This window comes from Durio zibethinus, chromosome 11 (assembly GCF_047325235.1).
Source record: "Durio zibethinus cultivar Kanyao isolate XHJ-2024 chromosome 11, ASM4732523v1, whole genome shotgun sequence".
Taxonomy (NCBI): domain Eukaryota; kingdom Viridiplantae; phylum Streptophyta; class Magnoliopsida; order Malvales; family Malvaceae; genus Durio; species Durio zibethinus.
In genome coordinates this window covers 246,472-269,702 of record NC_143172.1, presented here as the reverse complement: position 1 = coordinate 269,702, position 23,231 = coordinate 246,472, and the positions used below count along the sequence as shown (strand labels likewise).

The following is a 23,231-nucleotide window of genomic DNA, read 5'->3' as shown; positions in this document are numbered from 1 at the left end:
TTGGCCCGAAGATGACAATTCGCTATGCAGTGTAAAACGAGGTGAATAGATTTTCTTCCGTCCCCGGCCTTCCCCAATCTCAGCCACTTCGCTTCCACTGGAAAGACCCAAAGGCTTCAAAGCTTTTTCGATTTTTGGGCAGAAGCAAGATCGTCAGCTCTCAGGTTCTTTCTGCAACTCTCACTCCGTTGCCTGATTGATTTTTTTTTTCTTCGAATCCGAATTTTTTAGGGTTGTTTTTTTTATGTAGTTGAACTCTCCTGGTTTTGTTTAGTCAAAATGAAAAAGGAAGCTATAGCTGAAAATCATAGCACTACACTCCCAACAAAACTCCAAAACCAACCACACTCAATCCCCAACAATCTCCAACCCCATCGCTTCCCCACGCACCTTGATGCACCCGATATTTCCCCAACAGCCCGAATCCTCTGCGACCTCCTCAGCCGAGTCTCTCCTCACGATATTGAATCTGCGCTCTCCTGCACCGGTATTACCGCCACTTCCGAGGTCATCCAACAAGTCCTTAGCTTTTCTTATAACCACCCCTTCTCTGCCGTCAAGTTCTTCCGCTGGGCCGGCCGCTTTGTCAAGCCCTCTGCTTATGCCTGGAATCTCATCGTTGATTTGCTTGGAAAGAATCAAAGCTTTGAACCCATGTGGGACACCGTGCGCTCCATGAAGCAAGAGGGTCTTCTTTCATTAGCAACATTTGTTTCTGTTTTTGGCAGCTATTGTACTGCGCATAGGTTTAGTGAGGCTACCATGAGTTTTGATGTCATGGGTAAATACGGTTTGCAACAAGATGTTGTCGCGGTCAATTCGCTTCTCAGTGCAATTTGCCGCGAGGACAATCAGATGTCAGTTGCGATAGAATTTTTTGATAGAATCAAGATGAAGATCCCACCTGATGGGGATACTTACGCCATTTTGCTTGAAGGGTGGGAGAAAGAAGGCAATGTGGCTAAGGCCAAGAACACTTTTGGCGAGATGGTGGTCAGACTTGGGTGGAGTCCAAATAATATTCCTGCTTACGATGCATTTTTGACCACGCTTGTTCGTGGGTCACATGTTGATGAGGCTGTCAAGTTCTTGCAAGTTATGGAGGGGCATAACTGCTCACCGGCTTTGAAATTTTTCTCTAATACTCTTGATATTCTCGTTAAGCGGAATGACTCAACCCACATTGTTCCCTTGTGGGATACAATGCTGGGTGGTGGGCTGGTGCCCAATTTGATTATGTACAATGCAGTGGTTGGTTTGTTATGCAATAACAATGATGTGCATAATGCCTTTCGGTTCCTTGATGAGATGGTGCTCCATGGAGCTTTTCCCGATTCTTTGACTTACAACATGATTTTTCAATGCTTGGTAAGGAATAAGAGGGTTCGCGATGTGGGACGGTTCTTTGTCGAGATGATCAAGAATGAGTGGCCTCCGACAAGTGCTAATTATGTTGTGGCTATTAAGATGTTGTTGGAGAATGATGACCCTGAAATGGCAATTGATATATGGAATTACATGACTGAGAATTGTGTCTCACCTCTTGAGGAAAGTGCAAATGAATTGCTCATTGGGCTTTGTAACATAGGTAGGTTGGTAGAGGTGAAAACGTTTGCCGAAACAATTCTTGATAGAAGGATCAATATATTTTATTCAACAATGGAGAAATTAAAGAATGCTTTCTACAAAGAGGGCAGAAGTCTTAGAGATAAGTATGATAGTCTTTCAAGGAGATGGAAAGCTATGCAGATGTAACGGTTTAAACTTCTTGTCACATATTTCTATATAGAAGCTTCTCCATTGCATCTTTGCTCTCGTTTTGATAACATGTAGAGCTGTGCTAGTCTAATATGAAATAATTTTTTTTTCTAGTAAAAGCAGCTTGTGCTATTTTTTTATGATATGTCGTTGTCTACATTGTGATGTGGCAATCACTCTCTTTTCCCAAGTATAATGCCTTCTTGGTTGTTTTCTTTTTCTTCCTTTGTCCTGTCTTTTGTTTGATTTCAAAATCACTTGTAGTCTTGATTGAAGTTTGGATGTGTGACCCAAATGAATTTTGAGCATCGGGATATCTTATTGCATGGAAATGCAATCACCAAGATAACTAGATAAGTAAGTCAACCCTTCTTTTTTTGTCGTAATATTTGCCCAATCAAGTTTATCAAATTTTTGTGTATTTTTAGTTATTATTACTATTTTGGAAATGTTACAAAAAAATTACACGTTACTTCTTTTTTCTTCCAAAATCTGCATGTCTAACAAGTGATACAATCATTCCTCCTTTAAACTATCAAATTGAGGTGATTGTCCCTACTTTGGGAATGAAGGGATGGTTCATCCTACCTTTTTGTTTCTTTTATTGTTATGCAGCATTAGTTTTTTCCATTGGCTTTGTTCCTTGGTCATGGTAATGAGATCTAATGGTCATTTAGTTGCTTTTGTGGTTAAGATTGGGATATCTAGTTGATGTATGTAGACTCTTGGAAATAGAGACACTACGACCCCAAGCTTGTTTACTTTGTCTATGACAAGGGAAATTTTTGTGCTAGTTAGCTAAGTCACACTTGATTTTGGTAGACTTGTCATGATGGAGTTGCATAGAGTGATTTCTTGGGATTGCTATGCTCCTTGGGTGGTTCCCCCACCAACCAAATGATTTGAACATAATAGAGGCGCTGTTTTATATTTTAATGATGAAAATTTATGGATATTGTGATTTCATATTTGCCCTAAAGAGCACTCACAATGAATGTTATCTACAAGCTCAATCATAATTTTGGAAGGACTCTCATGTAATATTTGAGGAATCTAGAGATTTAACGTTATACGCAATATTGCAATGGGGAGTATATGTTTGCTTTTTATAGTACAACAACAAGCTTGTGAAAAGAAAATTGGGGAACTCATTGAGATGAAGCTAGTGAAAGTTCAAATTTTCAATCATATAAGGATTGAGAGAATGATGTTTATTTGATAGTGCCTTAGACAAGTAACCTAGTGTATTTTACTCATTCGTAATTCAAAAGTTCTAATTGATTTTGGATCCGATGCTGTCTTGAGTGGCAATATATATGCACATTTTTAATGCATATTCACTTCAAGAGTTGCATTGGTGGATTGAAACCACATAAAGGCTAAAAATGCATTGTATGATGGATATTCAAAAAGAAATTACTTTGTTTGACTTAAAATAAAAGATTTTTTAAATGCTCAAGGATTTTAAGAAAGTATTTGCTAACCCTAAAGTACTTGCTTGAAATAATGCCTTGAGATAATTGTTCTAATAAAGCTTTATGTGGATGGCATATAGCTTGTTGGAAACCAAGTACCTATGCTACAATCTATAGTAGATTTAGCTATACAAAGAAGATTTCCATATTGGATATAAGAGAGGATATAAGAGAGGCAACGCACATAATGGGATAAAGATCTATAAGGATAGATCCAAAAGGTTGTGTAACTCTCCTAATCCATAAACATAGTCAAGTTGCTAAAAGAGTTTAGCATAATGGAATCTAAGAGTAGATCCTTGCCTATGTTAGATAGCTTACACATGGTGTTATTTCATGTAACTTTGTCTTTTTAAAAAAAAAAATGTTTTCTCTCCTTAAGCATTTTACCTCTCGTTTCTGAATTGATCTCTTTCCCCCCTTTCTCTCTCTCTTTCTCAATATTTTGTTGTTTCACTATCACTAGTGTTTTTTTTCTTTCAATTTGATAACAATCAAAACTGAGGAAGATGATAGAAACTTTCATCCTACTTGGATTTGGGCCATTTAAAGTCTTCTTTCATTGTTGATCTCATTGTTTCACGGCCAACATCATCTTCTCCAGTTTATTGTGACTTTGAGTACACCCTACATGCATATCATTGTCTTTCCTCTCTTTAAATGATGACTTCAACAATGGAATATTTTCATCATCCAACATTGATAGATATGTCCTCTCAATCTATCTCTCTTTGCATTTTCTTTCTCTTTGTTTTCATTAATTTATCTCCTTGCAAAGTGTTGGTTGATTTTACTGAATTAATGACTTGGTGGTTTGATGGTTTGTTGGAGGAAAATGGATGCGGGGAGTCAGAACAATGTTTCTAGCTTTGCAAAAGAAAACCTTATTTGATAAATCTCTAATCCAAACAATCAATCTCGAATTCATGTTGAAACTTGAAACCAACGTTCCAATTGGTATCATTTTTTTATGAATTTTCCATGTCCTATATGTTTTGCCTCTGAAAATTTCTTTTCACTTCTTTTATTGCCAACTTCTTTCCACTAGTTGGTATAGAGGTGTTTAGAGAAGTACTCTGTGGTCAAATTATCCTATGATTAGCATTAACTTTTTCATTGACTTCTATTTTTGGTGATACTCATGTTTTATTCCACATGTTGACTAATTTAAACACATAATTAAATTGCATAATGTGTTGTTATTTACTTTGACAATTTGAATGTGGGGAGAGTTGATGATTGATAATGCTAAGATCAATGGTTCCAAATGATATATTCATGAATTTGCAAGCTATGGAGAAACTTTTTGATTGAACAAGTAGCAAATGTTATATTATTGTCATTGTTATTATCATCATGATTCTTGTTGATGCAATACTTGGAGAAATAAATACTCCATTAGGCACTGGTTGTGAGTTGGCATAGCAACGGTTTGAATGCCTCTCTGTATAGGCAACCAAAGGTGATGTCAACAAGAAAGGGAGAGCTGAATGCATCGAACCTTATTTGCAGGTAGAAGTAATTAATGGTGAAACCAGATGAAGCTAGTTAGCTTATGAGTTGGTTCTTTTTATTTATTCCTTTTTTATGAAAGTGGTTTAAAATGGTGATTGACAATGGGGTCACATTTGCTATTTGGGAGCACATGTATTTATTTGAAAATTAAGGTGATGGGTGTTAATCCCTCTCATCTCGTGATGAAATGAGAGGTAACTAGGTGAAGATGATTAAAGTTTAGGTAGTATAAAAGTAACTACTCTCAAATGGTCCGTAGTTAACATTGTTGCATTCCTCTCCTTTGGCCTTGTTTTACCAAAGTGTGTAGCTCCCAGGTTTCACTCTTCCGTTCTTGTGTAATGAATGATGATGATGCTTGCATTGCATTATTATAGCATATTAATAATAATTAATTTGAAGCTGGTTAAAAAATGTGATGAAAGCGAAAGTATACTCTTTCAGTGTGTTAATTTAAACTCTTCAGACAAAAGAAATAATTACGATTGTGTTTTTTATATATTTAAAACTTTTATTCTAGTTTGATCTTCTTTTTTTTTTTTGTTTTTAATGTTTTAATACTTTATAAAAGTATAAATAGTTGGTTTTAAATTACTAGAAAAATTTTCATTTTTAGTTTATGCATAAGAATTTGAATTGAATGAATTTGTTGATACTAAGTATGTATTGTTTTGTATTTGTTTCTTACAAGTCTTTTAATTAAAAGTTACAAGTAACACTTAGAGAAAAATATATATTATTTGGTTGCACTTATAACAAAGTTTTTGTATATGTTTGTCAAAATATTTTTTATTTTAAAATAACTTTTATGGTCAACAATTTAGTTAGTATATATAATTGTAGACCACGCAGCCTCTAAAATGATTATATTTCATGTTTTTTTTTTTTAACTTTATTATCATTCGATAAAAAAGTAGACGCAGAATGCTAAAACTCTTGTTTGGACTTGGAAGCATATAACATTGACATAAGATCCCTTGTCAAAATTATTATTAAGTTAAGATGCTTGCCTAATTAATTATATAATATATAATATAATTTTATATAGTTATTTGGTATATTTATGGTTTAGATAATGGAGGAGGGGCAATATTGCATTAGCATGTGCATTTTATATAGACAGACGTTTGTGCGGGAAGAAGGCAGAAGAGTTAGGCAAACGGCATTAATGCAAGCAAGCAAGGTAGGTATTTTTGGCTTTTTATGGATAAAGTGGCCTTTGATTCCTTAATAGAGTGGGTTATACTAATTGAAAACACAAGAGGAAATGCTTTAAACGTAGGAAAAGAATTTCTGAAAAACAAAAAATAAAATGTAGGAAAGGAAAGGAAGATACCAAAACCTTCCCTACCATTTAGAGATAATTCTATACCTTACCCTAAACCAAAAGAGCATCCCCTTCAATCTCCATCACACCTCCTTCCTTGATAAAAAGTGTTCCAAAATCCAAAACCAAAATCCTCCCAATGTTGACATCGATAGGCCCGCCTCCGATCCAATGCTCTCAAAGTCAAAGTTCACAACCGGTCAGGAACGACGGACGCATCCCTTGCTGTGGTGTGCTGCCATCATCTGCACCATCCTCACCATAGCAGTCATCATCGCCGGCATTGTTACCTTCGTAGGATACTTGGTTATACACCCCAGGGTGCCTTATGTCAGCGTCATAGACGCTCACTTAGACCAGATGCAGTTTGATTATGCGGGTATTCTGGAAATTCAGGTTACGATAGTAATTCGAGCTCAGAATGGGAACGGAAAGGCGCATGCCAGTTTCTCACGTTCTGGCTACACCCTTAGCTTCAATGGGGAAGACGTAGCGCGGTTGGTTGCACCACCCTTTGAAGTAAGTAAGAACAGTTCGGTTAATTTTAATTATGTAGTTCAATCATCACCCATACCCTTAGATCCAGAACAATCAGAGGATGTGGACATGGCATTGAAGAGGGATTTGATTACATTCGATTTGAAAGGAAGCGCCAGGGTGAGATGGAGAGTAGGCCGTCTTGGGTCGACTAGCTTCTTGTGTCGTCTCGCTTGTCAGTTGCGTTTCCATCCTTTGAATGGAACCTACATTCCTTCTCGCTGTACTTCCAAGGCCAAATAATTTCTCTTTTTTCTGTTTGTTTTGTATGCAATGCTCCTCCTTGTATGCACTCAACAGCAACTCAAGCTCTCCACCCTGCCCAGTTGCCTTGCGTCTTTCATCATCATATGTTGAGGCTTCATTTTCCTTAAATCAATTTCACACAAAGTAATTTAGCGTATTTAGTGAAATTATTATTATTATTATTTTCTTCTTTTGTTTTGAGATACATTGATTATGAACTTATAATGCCAGTAATAATATTCTTAGTTTATTGGTAGGGAGACTTGTTCAAGTCAATTTCTGTTAAATATTATATATAATGCATGCAATTAGTGGCTTTTGTATTTTAATTATTTAAAGATGTTGTAGCAATTAATAAATTAATTATATTCTTAGAAATTAAGTAAACGTATAGTAATAATGCTTCAAATGCTTGGGAATGAAGAATTGAAAAGAAATTAATCATTGGAGGGATGGATACACGCAACTTTTTATACGAATTTATATATGAATATGAAACGTCTCTGCATTTGGTCGTCAAAAACGAAAAAAGAGGGTGACAAAAGAAACCTTCTTTTTTGTTCTTGTTTTTCTTTTTCCTGGAATGGCCTGGCCCCTCTTTTTTTTTTTTTTTTTTTTTTTTTTCATTCCGCCTAATTGATAGTGATACTATATTTTTTTTTATTTATTTTTGGCAAAAGATACGAATGTAACCACCGCCGTTTATTGGATTGGATTTCCTCCTAGCCTTATCCCTTGCCCATCCCAATATAGCCGGCGAACAAAAATCAACACAATTCAAATACAAATACAAATCTTTAAGGTCAATGTTGTAAGAAAAAAAAAATCAATATAGTGTTCACGCGACATTTTTTATTTTTTATTAGTGTTGTTTTTTTTTTCTTTTAAATTTTGTCGATACACATTATTTTGTCTAACTTATCGTAAAAGTATAATTATTATAAGAGGGTGGACTAATTATTTGTTCAAAGCTTCATATCTAGAGTTTGATTATTATATTGCGGAGTCATTTAGATTAAAATTATTTTAAAATATTATAAATAAATTTATAAATTATATACATATAAAGTAAAAATTATGATATAAAAATTAAAATATTTATTATTATTAAAAAATATAAAACAAAATCCTTAGCTCACAAACATTTTTTTACTTTTGTTTTTAACTTTTTCAAAAAAAAAATTTTTTTTAATGGAAATGATGACAGAACCAATAATTTAGATGGAAAACTAAGTTAGATATGATTTTAAAATTATTTTAAAAAATCGTATTTAATTAATCCAAATTAATAAAATTAAGCTGGAAATTGAAGATAAAAATAAATTAAAAATTAAAAAATACATGAAAACTTGCATAGATGTCAGCCATGGCGCGCTCTTGGCTACACCTTTCTCCTAACTCTGTCTCTGTCTCTCTTTCTCTGAAAAGACTCAAAAGGACTTTGTGTTGTAAATTCTAATGAAATCTACTACTTTGCTCTGCTCTCTGTAAGCACTTCTTTCATCCGTGTCGTTCTGAACTCACTATAAGCTACAAATGTATGTGTTTATGTATGAATGTATGTATGTAAAAGTGTAAACATTTCCTTTCTTCCTCGTTTCAAACTTGAACTGCTTTATCCGATGCTTTGCTTCTGTTCTTTCTGTCAGTGCTTTCTCACGCTTCTCTTGTTTGAGGTTTTGGATTACCATTTTACAAAATACAATTTTTGCACCTTTGGTTTTTGAGGCATCACGAATAGAAATATAATTCCAGAAAAAAGAAGAAAATAAAATCTGAGAGAAAACCCATACTATGGTTTCCTTAATGCAAGATTCTCATGTTTGAGAGTATCGTTCTTTATATTTGCTCGTATTGACTTTTGGACTCTGCTATTTCAAATGGATTTGTTCTGATTGTCGACCTCTTGTATTATTAATTCCAGTACTCTCTTCTTATCTATTGGTTTTCAGATAACATTACACATTGTGCAATCTTTATAATTCGCACCTGATCTGTAGACCTTGGAAGAATCTTTGAAAGTTTAATATGTCAGTTTAGTTCTAGGGCTGTTTGGTAAACAAGAATAGGAATATGTATCTTTGGTTTATTTCTATTTTAATTTCATAGTTAATATTACACTATCCAGGATCAACAAGGATTCACTTTAGCAAAAAGAGAATGGAGTTGAAAAGATAAAAATAAATCATTGTTGGTTGTCTTCATGGCAAACAGTTCTGCATCTCAACAGAGAATTGTAAGTTTGCATAAAAATGTTTGTGGTATGGAAGCAAGGCAAAAAATGGGTCTGATGCCACAACAGAAATTTTACTATATGTTTCCTATATAACTTTACTGACACATTTAGTGTAGTTAATATGTGTATGCCTTAGGACTGCAAGAGCTTGGATATAATAAGATTTTGTTCATTTAGAGAATGAAATTATCTCCATATGATCCAGTTAAGTTTGTAAAGAAGAAAAGCAGACAATTATAGCTGCAATGTATAATGCATATTGTGCAGAGGAGCTTGTATGGCGCTTAGGTTTTTGGTCTCTGGATAGTTTCTGTTTGTCTGTGTTTTGCTTCTTGATGTAGCTTGTCCCTTATGCAGGGGTCTATTAATGGCGTATCACATGCTAAGTTTTAAGGATGACATTATGTACGAAAATAATAATAATTATTAGATAAGAAAAAGAAAACTGTCTCTGAGAAGGTTTCTTATGACTTGATGTCTTTGATTTCACAAAGATGACCACGTACAATATTATGGCATTACATTGTTCCTTTGTTACATTGTGTTTTTCACAAGGTCTGCATAATTTTGTGGCATCTTATACATAATGAAGGTGTAAAAATTTTCCTTTTCTCCCTTTACTGGTTCGTTTTTATGCAGAGTATTGTGAGCTGAACCTTTAATTAAGGCTATGCAGTATGTGGGCATGTAATTATTAAGGAAGGAGCTCTCTTGGTTTGTAATGACTGGTTTGATGATGCTGTTTCCCAAGTTAATGACCAACCCAATCATCATGGTAACCATGCCATTTTCACTTTGCAAATTGGCATTCACGTTTTGTATGAAAACCGTCTTTATTGTTATTCAAACCTGGACGAAGTTGGTAAAGGCAGCAGTTTCCTTCGATGTCAATATGTTCTGGAAAGCAATAATTGGGACGGTTGCTCTTATATCTCTTCCTATACGAGTGTTGACTGCCTTGCAGAGGGAAAGACTGGTTAGTATTGTGACTTCAGCCTATTTAACCATACTAGAGACTGAAAAGTTGATATACAAATTAATGTTGCTTTAGACTGTGAGATGGCTATTTTTAATTACCTGCTCCTGATACAAGTAATTTTTCCTACACTTCAATATGTCACTATACTTTAGTCATCATAAACCTAGTTCCTTAACTTGTCCTAAATTCTTGCCTGTAGTCTTCTTCATAATTGAGATAAGAAGCATGGTATGGTTTGCAGCTGGAACAGCATCTGCATGAGATGCAGTTTGAGTTGGAGACTCTTGTTTGGGACAGGAAGGAGCTTGAGGACCTTCTCCAAGCAGCTGTTAGAGAACACAGAATTATGGAGTCAATGTTAATAGAACTTGAGGAGGAACATGACAAGGCTGTTGCCAAGATTCAACTATTAGAGGGTGAGGTAAATATCTTAAACTATTTGGAAGTTATAAGAATATCAAATTTCTTATATATATATATATATATTATTTTACTGTCTGGTGGGCATAGCAAAAGAGAAGAAACTCCATAATCAGACAGCAAAATCCTGTGTCTGAATGATGCAAACTCTAAAATATAATAGGCTTTAGAACAAGACCTCTCCCTCCCCACAAATTACCAAAAATTTGAGTGAAATTATTAAAAAATCATATTAAAATATGAACCATCAGTCATTTACACCATAAAGGATTTAGAAATGGACACAGAAATAATCTTAGAACCACAAAATATGCCATCAAACTAAAACCCAATAATTTGGCATGGATATGCTGATATGCTTTTCTACTCGTTTCCAATTTGCTATAGCATTTATTAAGATGCAGTTGGGAAGAACCTAACCCATGTTTTCTACATAATTATTTAGGTTCATATGTTTTCTACACGCATTGAATGTATCTTTCAGCAGGGATACTGCATATGCTGAAAATATTCTCCACCCTATCAGTTGCAGGGTTTAAAGGATGAAAACCTTCAACTGAAAGAAATTCAAGGTAATGCAGCACGGAGCGTTAAAGGTCATGATGCGACAAATAAGAACAAAAGTATAAATACTATTGACAATCATGTCATTCCCTATAGTATTGCATCATGGATTTCCGGTTATAAGGGAAGTAGCATCTCCTTCCAAGACCAGATGATGAACACAGAAGTATGGGAGGGTAAGAGCACGAGTAATATTGGATTGTTGGATTTCTTAAAAGCTAGCCTTGAACCAAGCGGATCTGTGCAACCATTTACACCCAGTGTCATTCCAAATTTAGATGTCAACATTGTTCTTGAACAACGAAGAGAGGTTGCACTTTCACAAACTGTTTTTAGTGCAACTTTATCACTTTTGGTTGGAATGATTGTCTGGGAAGCCGAAGATCCTTGCATGCCTCTTGTGGTGGCTCTCTTCACTGTTGTTAGCATGTCACTTAAAAGTGTTGTTCAGTTTTTCTTCACTACAAAGAACAGACCTGCTTCTGATGCAGTTGCCCTGTTCATACTTGGGACACTCAGTTATCCGACACTGCCAAGGGTTACCCGTATGCTGGCTCAACTGGCGTACTGGCTTGGTATCTCATTCAATTAGCTTATGTATGTGGCACTTGGAATACATCATTGTGCACAACAGACTAGACCATGGAGTTCCATTGAAAAATATATGTTCTCTCCTTAACTTATAGGGTAAAGGTTCATCAATATCTTTTCCTTTCTTTTGTTTCCTTGGCCAAAAGTAACTTGTAGCAGAATAATCATCTTTGAATGTGCGAAAATAAAGTTGTACCTAGGAGTGTAATCGAGCCGAATTGAGTCCATATAGTGAGAAGTTTGAACTCGAGCTTGGCTCCTAACTCAAAATTCGATATTCGGTTCAAATTCGATCGAGTTTCATTTTCTTAGTTCGAGTTCGATTCGTGATCAAAATCGAGCTACTCGAACTCGCTCGATTGAGCTCGATTAATATGTTAAAATAAATCGATTCTTACACTCGACAAGAGTTCAATTATTTGTGCTCGAGCTCGAGCTCGAACTCGAATTCAATATATTTTATTAATTAAAACAATAAAAAAATTTTAAATATAAAAACTCGATTAAGCTTGCGAGTTACTCGAACCGAGTATAAAAATACTCAAATTCGATTCAATCGATAAGTTGAGCTACTTAAGCTCAAGCTTGACTCGATAATAATCGAACTGAATTCAAATTTTATTCGAATCGAATCCGAATAACTTATGAGTATTAATGTATACATCTAATTGCACATTATGCTTTGCTGTTTGGTGCCATTCTTCTTCTTCTTCTCTCTAATTGAGGGCATTACAATGCTGGTGTTATAGTACCACATTTAAGTCTAGTAATTAGAAAAATATATGGTTAAACAGTTGAGAAGAATTAGGAAGCATTGTGGTCTCTTTCATGTCACGCGCATGTGCATCCTCCGGTTCTGTCCATTTCTCATATGTGATATGTCCCAATAAGGCCAAAAAGCCCAAAACAAATAAAGTCCATAGGACCTAGATAAGGTTTGCTTTCAACCAAAAGGCAAAACCCTAAATCACCTTTAATATTATTATAATACTAGTAATTATGGAGAAAGACGAGTACATTGGGGGATTTTTGCTTCCTTCTTTTATTTATGTTGTTTATTATACTACTAATGTAAAGTAATATGCACGATTTTCCATACATTAACTAATTGTCCAATTTTTAATTTGATGTGCGCTTTCACGCTTTGTTCCCAAAAAAGCAACGTTCAGATTGATGTCCGCCCGAGAAACAGTTAAAACCTTCATTTATGCTATATTTTTTTAATCGAGTTTGGCTTCTATTAATTAATTAGAATAATTTGAAAATTGAAGCCCACAAGACAACTGTTGTTGTATTAATTAATTGTTTAACCTTCTCATTAAAAGTATGATTTTTTAAATTCAAATATATTAAAACTTTGAAATGGAGTCCACGTAGCTGGGTTGCCAATATTTTATTTTATAGGTTTTGGGGGAAATTAGAGGGGTTGCCTGCCTTGCCTAATACCATGGATTGCCAACTATTATTCTGGCTTCGTCTCCATTTTATTGATTTACAAAAGCCTTTATTCAATCACTTACGTATATTATATTGCAACATTGGGCATGACAAATTGGCAATGACATAACAATTTTCTCTGATAACAATCCATCAACGTTGACTGTGTGGCAGGGAAGGGAATCAAAGGAAAGTAATGCTTGAAAGTTAGGTCATCATCCTTGTACAATTGACCTATATACTTTCCCACCCAACATTAATGTAATGTATAAATAAATTAATCGAGAAAACCAAAACATCGGCAAATGAAAGCATAGTACACTTGCATGCGAATATGTGGGCCATCATTCTTTTTTTGCACCTTCTTCGTTTCCATTCGTTGATCAAACAGTGATGGCAACAGTCTAATCAAAATAAATTTTTATTCGTTTTGAAATTTAATTCGATTTTAAATATATAAAATTTAAATTTGATTTGATTTAATAAATTTTTTATTTTTTATATTTAAATTTAATTTAATTTGATCCGATTCGAAATTAATAAAATATATTTTTAAATATAAAATATAAAATATTAATTTTAATATAAATATAAAATTAAATATATATAAATATATAAAAATAAATATAAAATTAATTAATTAATTAAAAAATAATTTATATATCAGATAGATTAAGATCAAATTTACCTGACTTCAAATTTTTCTTTATATCACCGACCGGATTCAATGCTCAATTTTCAAAAAATAAAAATCGATTCTAAAAAATTGAATCAAATCGAAACCATCAAATTACCTTCTCTAATTTCTAGCCAGCAAAGTCTACAAGGGAAAAAGCTTTCCTCGATTTGCGCTATGCTGGCATTGCCTTCTCTATTTTATTCTGCTGCTTTAAATATTTTTTCAAATTGATCGCCTCATTTCTAGTTTTATATATAATATTCAAATTATATAATAAAATAAATAGATGGATCAGTTATTCTTGCATGCCAATTTTCAACAAACAACCCTCAACGTTATTTGAGTTTGGTTTTTCTGAAACAGAGGGTGAAGGGTCTCTCTATCTTCACCGTAAAATGTCATAGATTTTCCACACTTTTTCTTTTCTTTATATTTATATTTTGCAGCTTTGCATATGGCTTTGAGAAAATTTGTTGGTCAGCTCAAAAGTTTGTTCCTATGCCATAATAAAACTGCTCAAGATTTGTTAAGCCGTTCGCAATGTTGGCTGGAGTAGTTAAAGGTAAAAATGGCAAAGCATCGGATTTCCTTTCTTTTTAAAGTATTATTTGTATATGAATCCTATTATTTTTTTAATATTTTAATCTGTTAATTATCAAATGAATTTGAATATTATTTTTTGAAACTTTTGTCAAACATATAAAATCAAACAAAAACTAAATATAAAATTTAAATTCACTCTTAATTAATAACAAACAACAATTTAAATAATAAAATTTTATTTATGTAACTAAACACATTAATTTAATTTGATAAAGAAATAATCAACTTGAAACATTTCAAAAACTAAAAACAATAATAATAACGTTCCCTCGACTTATGAAAATTTATTTTCTTCCTCAACGATAAATGTGTAAACCGAATAAACAATTGAATATAACCCAACATAAATAAAAAAGATAAAACATTAATGTAATAATATAATAGATTTTATTTTAAGAAATAAAAAAAATATTAAACGAATTTAAATATCCAATACTGTAAAAATACCATTTAAATCTTACACAAATAATAAATTTTTTATCCAAATCCCAAAATTACATATTAATAAATATTCAAATTCAATATAATCAAATCAAATAAAACCAAATATCCAATTAATTAATATCTCTTACCTTATTAAAGGCTACAAAAATTCAAGTCACGGAACAATTGAAACAACAAATCCAGTGTCACAATCTAACACAGTATTGGATGTGGATGACAATTTCATTTATTAGAATAAATGAACGTGTCACTTTGTTATTGGAAGAGCAGAAGAATAAATTCAACAGCAGGGCCCACACCATAACTCCACGTTCCAGTTGCAGACCCAGCGCACGTGCTCTTACTGTAGCTCCACCTCGGCCTTCTAGTGGCCTCTGCTAATTTCATTCCTCATTTAATATATGAAAAGTCACCAGCACCGCTGATTATACTAATACAGCTTTCCGTGTTAGTCATTTTTCAAGAAAAAAAAAAAAAAAAAAAGACACTTTCGATTCGAAATTTTTCTTTTTGTTTATTAAAAAACCAAAATCCTGTAGCGACACGTGCGAGCCAAAAATTGGTCTGTTGTGACTATAAATAACTAGCAAAAAACCTCAAATTCAAGCCCAGTGATAGGGTTATAGAAGTAGTAATAGTAATAGAGGGTTGCGCTCTTTTAGCAAAACCAACAAGTAGAAGAGAGTAGCTGGAGATTGATTCAGTTACCGGCGGTCTCTAATTCGCTTGGTGCAGGTCGGGAACTGATTGGCTGTTCCTTAATATTGGATTCGATTTGATTTTGAATTAAGCCAGATGGCGGGCCGTGATTGGAGGAAGCGCGAATTGGATCCCGCCTTGCATCAACTGAATCGGAGACCGCGGTGAGGGGTGCATGGATCTTGCCTTCTTTTCCTTCTTTTTTTTTGGGGGTTATGCTTCAGATCTCAGGTTGCGATTTGCTTGCTTCTTGCTTGTTTTCCCCCATTTTTTTTTAATGATTTGCTTCCGAATCTTTAGATTTAGGACTTCTTTTTGTTTTTATACAAATATATTCCTTATTTTTATTTTTCTTTGGAGTTTTTGTAGATGATGTTTCCAAATTTACTACACTAATAATAGAAATAAACAAAGAAAAAGAACACGAAAGAAGGCTATTAGCCATTGATGGATCTATTGACAATATATTTTGATGGTGATTATTATTATTTTAAAAGAGTTTGATTATGATTAGAATTTATACCTGGACAATGAAACCTTTGAATACTAGCAAATACCTGAAGGCAATTATCTTGCCAGAGAGCTAATAAAATAGCTCAGATTTTTCTCTTTTTTTTTCAAATGATGTTATTGTAGTAGTGAAGTAAACACATGATATATACCAAAATGCTTTTACTTAAATCTTGGAATTACTACGATAAAGAATTAGTTAATTTCTAATTCTTGATAATTAAGAGCAACATCCATTATGTTAGTAGCCATTTATTTAGGTGCAAACTTTTTCTTTCATACCTTATCTTTATGTCTTTGGTCAGAACTGGTCTAGTGTTCTTTTAGGTGAGCTTTTCAAATTTTTGATATACAAGAATATTCATAAAGAAAATTAAAACCCCATAAATTGATTAAACTTGTTACTGCACTGTTTGAGTAGAAGACAATTTCTACTACTAGTTTCCATAAGTTTTAATATTTTGTTTATTTGATGAGTCTAGGATCTATGTTTTTATTTAGTTTTTGTTTGAGCACTTTTTGTTGCAACTTACCATACTCTTGCAAGCCTCTTGGGGAATAAATCTCAGTCGTCGGTATAATGCTTTTGTTAATATTGATTCATTCTACCTTTGCTCAATTCGTTTCTATAGCTCAAAAGAACGAAGAGAAAAAAATGGGTGGGGGTGTAGCTAAGCTGTCCTAAAATTGCCATTTTAAACTTTTGGTTAAGTTGAGCTAATTTTAGAACTAGTTTAACTTTAAGTTTCTGTTGTGTATTTAAAACTTGGTCCTACTACCGTATGGTTTCTTTAACTGGAAAGAAAAAACTAGCTTACTGAACTTTATCTTAACTCTGTTGATCTTTGCAAGTTTGGAGTTGTAGGTTTCAATTTGAAGGCGGGGACATTCCAACATCATCTCTCCATTTCTTTAAGTGGGGCATGGAGGGGAGCTGTCTGTTATATTGTATGATCCGAGATATTTGGGCTTGTTTCTTTAGATTTCAGGGTTGGGTGGTAACCTGGGTAGACAACAGGTTTAGGCTTCATTTATTGTTCAATGAGGATGCATTTCATCCTTGAAATAGTGATTAAATTAAGTTTCTATATTTTGGTTTTTTGTTAACATATTGGTAGTCTATCTAGATAAATGTCTGGTCTGGGCATCTCCTCATTTTTAAATATTTGTGTATTTTTCTTGCTTCTAATTTGATACAAATGGTTGGTTGTACTGGTGTTTTGATTTTGCGTGTCTTCTGCAATGTGATTCTAATTTGATGTACTGCCCCCAATTTGAAGTTTGAAAATCATACAAAATGCCATTAAGAGTAGATCTACAGTTTCTTTGCTCAGGAATATTCCTTATTTCAATTTAGTTTTGTTTTCCTTGCCTGATACAGTGTAAGCTTGTAGTATTGTCGGTTATTTATTGATTCATTTAAAGGCTCTGAGATTTTACTTGATGGAGGTGTTGGTAGGAGTGTAAATGAATAGAGTTTTGGATGAACTATTTATGAACATGTTCAGTTTACGTTCGTTTATATTCGTTTATTAAACTTAACAAATAGTCTTGAACAATATTTTTATATTCATTTATTTAATTAATTGAATACAAACAGAGATTTGTTTGGTTCATTTATGTTTGTGAATAAGCGCGTTTAAAGTTCGTTTAAAGCTCATTCATTCATTGTTCGTTTGTTGTTCATTTGCTGTTCGTTTATAATAATACTAATAAAATTACATTTTTATCTTTTACATTAATCCTATTTTAAGGTTTGTTAATGTTTATTTGGGTTCGTTTATGTTCATTTAGGGTTTGTTTGTTTAGATTTGTTTTGATTATAACTTGTTTATTGTTCATGAATATTTTTGTTTATATATGTTTGAGAACATGTTTGAGAACATGTTTGATTAATGTTCACAAATGAGTTCGTTTAATTTAATTGAACGAATACGAACTGAACATGAACAGCCTATTATATAAAGGAATGAACATGAACGAACAGAGCAATTTTCTTAACCAACATGAACACTCCTAAAAATAAACGAATAAACCACGGACATACGTTCGTTCGTTCATGTTCAATTCGTTTACAGCCTTAAGTGTTGAATAACTTTTGTATTAGTATTTGAAAGTGTTAGATTGCAACACTATTCAGTGTGAATGGTTATTCTTTTCTTTTTACTGCTGGTTTGTCTCATGTTTATAATAATGTTGTTAATATTTTATCAACTTCAGATGATGCGTAGCTTGAAATTCAATATTACTGGTGAAGACAGCAATTTCTTGTTAGAAATATCCATTGAGGATTAAATTGTCTTTTCTAGTTGAAGTGCTTGTTGTTTGATTCCTTATGGCAACAATTGTCTTGTTTGAATTCCTAATTTAATCGGCACCAAGTCTTTGGCAATTAGCACTAACAAACCCAAAATTCCCTCCCCCCCTGTTTGCTAAGAAATGTTTGAATCATTATTGCCTTTGATTTTTTTGCATTGCTAGGTTTACATTGTTTTTAACAGCCTGCTCTCAAAAAGATCTTAACGCTTATTAACAGATCTGTAATTCCTATCCTTAATGATCATATTGATTTAACTAATGGATATATAGTTTCTACTGGTGAATGTTGACATATTTGCTTATGAAAACAGACCTTTTATTCCCTGTCTGTTGATATACAGCAGTGGAGCCTTTTGTCAGTCAAGTTAATTGATGTCTGAAGACTCTACGATGCTCTTGCCAAATTTGTCAATGGAATGCTGCTGTCTCTTCATCTAGTCATCATTCTGGTTTCAAATTTTCAACATAACTTTTGTTTCTTTTAGTGTCTTTTTCTTAGTGAGTAAAGGTCAAAAAGCCTTAGCATCATCCTTAGGGGTAGGTTTCCTGTCCACCCAAAATTCATGTTTGACAAATTGAAAATATTGGTGCCAGAAAAGTCCAGTATGTATTTTGGAAAATGATGGTGGGAAGATGTGAGACTGTGAAAGGGTACTGGGACTGCAAGGACCTTTTAGTATGGATGTTTTCTCGATGGCAAGAGAGATGTAAACTGATGAATCAATTGTCGTTAGCTTATTCTCACATTCTTTTATTCTTTTCTGCCTTTCTTATCCCTACGTGTGAAAATTTAGCACTCTACAATTGTTCAAGTTGTTTTTGCCAATATAAAGGATTTTCATGTTTAAAAGTTTATTTATGTGCAGGAGCTGTACATTGATGCATGTATATGCAAGTTTACATCAAAGCTTATTCTTAGTATGGTTAGCACAATTCTTTGACCTCGTCTTGTGAATGTATGGAGTTAGAATCTTTCCTATAATTTTGTTGTCATAGTTGTGGACACATTATTATGCGTTGTTAATGTCCTTATTGTAGATACAGACGACGAAGTAAAAGGTTATTATTGTGGAATGCTAGAATTTATCACAGATGACAAGCTCAGGACTGTGAGGATTCTTGGTTAATTGTTCTCTCTTGAAATGAGGCCGTATTTTTATTTTTACTGCCGTTCCTATTTGAAAGTGTTAACTGGGAAAAAAAATGCCCCTTTTTATGTTGGTGCCTCACGGTTACTTTCTAGTATATGCCCCATTGAAACTACTAAAATTGGTTTTTAGGAACAGGATGGTGTTTTGATTGGGACTTTCTCTGTTTTAGCTTTTGTGCAGCTACGTGCTTGTGAGCTGTTGTTGCTTCAGAAGCTTCTCTGAAGCTCACGTGAAGAACAGCGGATGCACAAAATTTTTCTTTTTTGGCTGATTGCCGGTCTATCAATTCGGCTCAAAAAGCAAACGTTGTGGAAGAAAACGCTGTGGCTGTGAGCTTGAACAGTGTTAGCTTTCTTATTTCTATATTCTATTTTATTCGGGTTCAATTTCTATTAAATTGTTTTTAGTAGATCATCTTTTTTTTTTTATGATTTAAGCAATTTATTCTTTTGTTTCAAAGGTTAAAAATTACCAATGTCACATATTAAAATTTTGATAATTTGTGTTCAAAATTAATTGGCACATCTGAATGAATGATTTGGTTGTTTGAAAATAGTTTCAACATATTGACAACGACCGTGACGATCCTAGGACCAAAGTGAATTTGTTTTTTGTTTTCATTTATTTACAGTTATAAATTTTATTAACAGAATCTAGTTGATTGAATGAGAGTCGAGAGTTTTGCAATGAATATGAGGTGCTAGAAATAAGCTGAATGAATTTGAGATAAATATATAAATTCGGTACGCTAAATGATACTTCACCACATGCATAAGAAGCAAAAGGGTACTAATGGAGGCGAGGTGATGAAAAGTCCAACACGCGCCCTAACAGCCGCATGTTTCTCACCCAAAAAAGCGACAAAACTAGCTAAAGTAGGGTGCGCAGTTACTTACAGACGACCTAATTTCCATGGAAATCCAAGGAGAGAGAGAGACAGAGAGAGAGAGAGGAAGGGATCTTCCTCAATTTCCCAACGGAATGAACTGCGCGAATTGGACGGCAACTTGATATGGCATTGCTATTTGCACCCACATGCCGCAAAGAAACCACATTAACTTTGTATGCACGGCCATATTCAATAGTTTTGACACGTTTCTAGGTGTCTTCGTGAAAGCCCCAACACTAATTAATTAAGAATGAAAATTATATCATTAAACTAATAAATGTACGACTTTTATACTATGTTTGTCCAGAGGTCCCCTCAAGAAAACAGAGTTTGGTCCCCCACCCCCTTTCACCCATAGTCAAGATTTACATGACATCTAATTAATTTGTTTGTGTCATCAGTCATGCATGCATTCTGACTGGGTATATTGGGAGTGGTTAAAGCTATCCACAATTAATTAATTTATGCTATTAATTGTAAGTACTATTGTAGTCTATATATATATATATATATATATATGCTATATATAATGGTATTATTTTTATCAATTTGTGAATCATGATCAGCATGAAAATGGCAAAACTACCCGCAGCACCGGCTTTCTCTGTTAGACATCAAGAGCCGAAACCAGTTGCTTTTGCAAAACCAACACCATTTGAAGTAAAGTAGTAAGTACCCATCAAATATAGATGACCAAGAGGGTCTTCGCTTCCAGATTCCCTTTATTATGTTCTATGGTAATAGTAGTTTCTTTTATGCAAGGTGGAAAAGACCCGGCGAATTGGTTATTAGAGATGCACTATCTAAAGCTCTTGTCTATTATTACCTACTAGCTGGTAGGCTTACTCATGATTGACTGCACCGCTGAAGGGCTCTTGTTCATTGAGGCTAATGCTGATATCAGTCTTGACCAGCTTGGCAACACTCTCCAGCCCCCATTTCCATATGTTGATTTGGTGCTTTTTGATGTTCCTGCTTCTTCAGGTGTCCTTGGATGTCCTTTGTTATTGATTCAGTTACAAGTGTACGATACATACATACACACACATATATATATATATATTTAATGCTACTGTGTATAGACCCCAACTAATTGACATTGTCGAAAATAATGCGGTTCAGAAGATGCAAAATGTGAGATTAATCGTCACTGACAGTGAGGCTGATTAGTAGCCTTTGGGTTTTCGATCAACTATACTAATATCACTATATGTGCAATAAGTGTATTATTCATATATACTACCGAAGAAATTATTTAAACATGATTTAATTTGCAGGTGACCCGCTTGATATGTGGAGGATTCATCTTCGCAGTTCGCCTCAACCATGCCATCTGCGACTTAATTGGATCGATTTGTTCAATTTCTGAACACCATTGGAGCGATGGCAAGAGCGGAAAACAAACCATCTCAGCCACCTGTACGGCAAAGAGTGATCTTTAGTTCTCGAAACCCCCCGCATGTGACTTGTGTGCATCATGAATACGAGGGGCAACAGCAACACACAACACCAGCATACCAAGAGTAGTGAATATGAAGCAGGAGAACATGGTTCATAAGTCTTTCTTCTTTGGTCTCAAGGATTTGAGCAAAATTCGGAAATTTCTTCCTCCTCACCTAGCCACCAGCTCAACTAATTTTGAGTTACTTATGGCATGTGTTTGGAGAAATCCAACCATTGCTCTGGAGCTTGGCCTAATCAATCAGATATTTAGCCTGTCATGCATGATTACTGCACGCGGCAAGCAAGGGTTGCAAGTTCCTGCTGGTTACTACGGGGATGCATTTGCCTATCCAACTGCAGTTTCAAGGGCCAAACTGGAATGCTGGGTGAAAATCCTTTAGGATATGAGGTGCAGTTAGTAAAATATGCCAAGGCCCAGATGAGTGAGGAGTACGTGTAATCAGTGGCCGATCATGTGGTGACCAAAGGTCGATCCAAGTATACAACATTGTTGAAATACCTTTCGGCGGATAGCAGAAGACAATAGTTGGGTTTGCAGACGTGGACTTTGGGTGGGGCAAGGCCGTTTACGGTGGTCCAACTGGGGCTATTTCCATTGCAAGCCTCTACCCTCAAGCTGAAAACAATTCAAGGAGAGGAAGGAATTGCCGTACCCATTATGTAGGCGAAGCCCATAATGGACAAATTTGAATGAGGGTTGGAAAAATAGACTCTAGCCCACAGCAGTACAGATGAATGCCCAAAAATTGCACCCGTACTTTAGGAATTAGGCCGGTAATGCCGACGCCCATTGCCCAAGCTGTGTAGGGCAGGCTGTAGAGCTCCGAAAGCACTGCAATTAGTTGGTTGCTCAACCATCAACATTACATAACCATATATACCAATAATGTATTACTAATATTAATTAATTTGTACCTATATGTATTTATCCTAGTTAACATATAATGATGTTAGTATATATGAGATTTGATAAAGCTTTATTAAGCTGTTATCAAAATTAGGCCCGTGCTACAAGTTCAAGGTTGTGAGAAAGACGACTAATGGGCATCATGCTTGCTCCATGTTTATCGACATTCGAGACTAGTCGACTACACCTTAGAAGATTGTGTCATTGACTTGTGGGTTGTCAAATGTCATTAATAAGCATTCAAATGTCATTATTCAATCGATTTTTTTTCTGAAAATAAAAAAAAAAATTTCTGTTGACCAAGATGCTTTATTTTAAAAATAATAATTATTCACTAAAAATTGGTAACAGATCGAATTGAGACGAAATTTTATTCGTTTTGAATCTGATTCAATTTGATTCGATTTTTTTTTTTATATCTGAACCAGACTCGATTTGATATTATATAAATTGTACTTGATTATATTTGAAATTAATAAAA

The 23,231-nt window shown here is 34.1% G+C and overlaps 4 protein-coding genes across 9 annotated transcripts; all 4 read left to right on the top strand.

Moving 5' to 3' along the window:
- Window positions 1–24: 24 nt before the first annotated feature.
- LOC111289977 (uncharacterized) lies at window positions 25–1,948 on the top strand. 2 transcript variants are annotated; one of them, XM_022881350.2, is made up of 2 exons: window positions 25–164; window positions 251–1,948. In XM_022881350.2, the coding sequence occupies exon 2, from the start codon at window positions 280–282 to the stop codon at window positions 1,753–1,755; it is 1,476 nt and encodes a 491-aa protein (XP_022737085.2). In that variant the 5' UTR covers window positions 25–164; window positions 251–279; the 3' UTR covers window positions 1,756–1,948. The 2 variants fall into 2 exon arrangements, with proteins under 2 accessions (XP_022737085.2, XP_022737086.2); XM_022881351.2 differs by having other exon boundaries at window positions 30–164; window positions 275–1,948.
- On the top strand, window positions 31–11,895 carry LOC111289978 (uncharacterized). Of its 2 annotated transcripts, none has more exons than XM_089767385.1 (4): window positions 31–164; window positions 9,734–10,070; window positions 10,315–10,494; window positions 11,020–11,895. In XM_089767385.1, the coding sequence occupies exons 2-4, from the start codon at window positions 9,816–9,818 to the stop codon at window positions 11,647–11,649; spliced, it is 1,065 nt and encodes a 354-aa protein (XP_089623511.1). In that variant the 5' UTR covers window positions 31–164; window positions 9,734–9,815; the 3' UTR covers window positions 11,650–11,895. The 2 variants fall into 2 exon arrangements, with proteins under 2 accessions (XP_089623511.1, XP_022737089.2); XM_022881354.2 differs by lacking the exon at window positions 31–164 and adding an exon at window positions 8,158–8,345.
- Window positions 5,946–7,114, top strand: LOC111289979 (late embryogenesis abundant protein). The gene has a single exon (XM_022881355.2). The coding sequence runs from the start codon at window positions 6,247–6,249 to the stop codon at window positions 6,853–6,855; it is 609 nt and encodes a 202-aa protein (XP_022737090.1). The 5' UTR covers window positions 5,946–6,246; the 3' UTR covers window positions 6,856–7,114.
- Window positions 11,896–14,974: 3,079 nt separating the features above from the next.
- Window positions 14,975–23,039, top strand: LOC111289312 (benzyl alcohol O-benzoyltransferase-like). 4 transcript variants are annotated; one of them, XM_089767384.1, is made up of 3 exons: window positions 14,977–15,741; window positions 19,660–21,363; window positions 21,657–23,039. In XM_089767384.1, the coding sequence occupies exons 2-3, from the start codon at window positions 21,228–21,230 to the stop codon at window positions 21,746–21,748; spliced, it is 228 nt and encodes a 75-aa protein (XP_089623510.1). In that variant the 5' UTR covers window positions 14,977–15,741; window positions 19,660–21,227; the 3' UTR covers window positions 21,749–23,039. The 4 variants fall into 4 exon arrangements, 1 of the variants encoding a protein (XP_089623510.1); XR_016346080.1 differs by lacking the exons at window positions 19,660–21,363; window positions 21,657–23,039 and adding an exon at window positions 19,206–19,648 and having other exon boundaries at window positions 14,975–15,741; XR_016346078.1 differs by lacking the exons at window positions 19,660–21,363; window positions 21,657–23,039 and adding an exon at window positions 16,886–17,232 and having other exon boundaries at window positions 14,975–15,741.
- The last annotated feature ends 192 nt before the right edge of the window (window positions 23,040–23,231 follow it).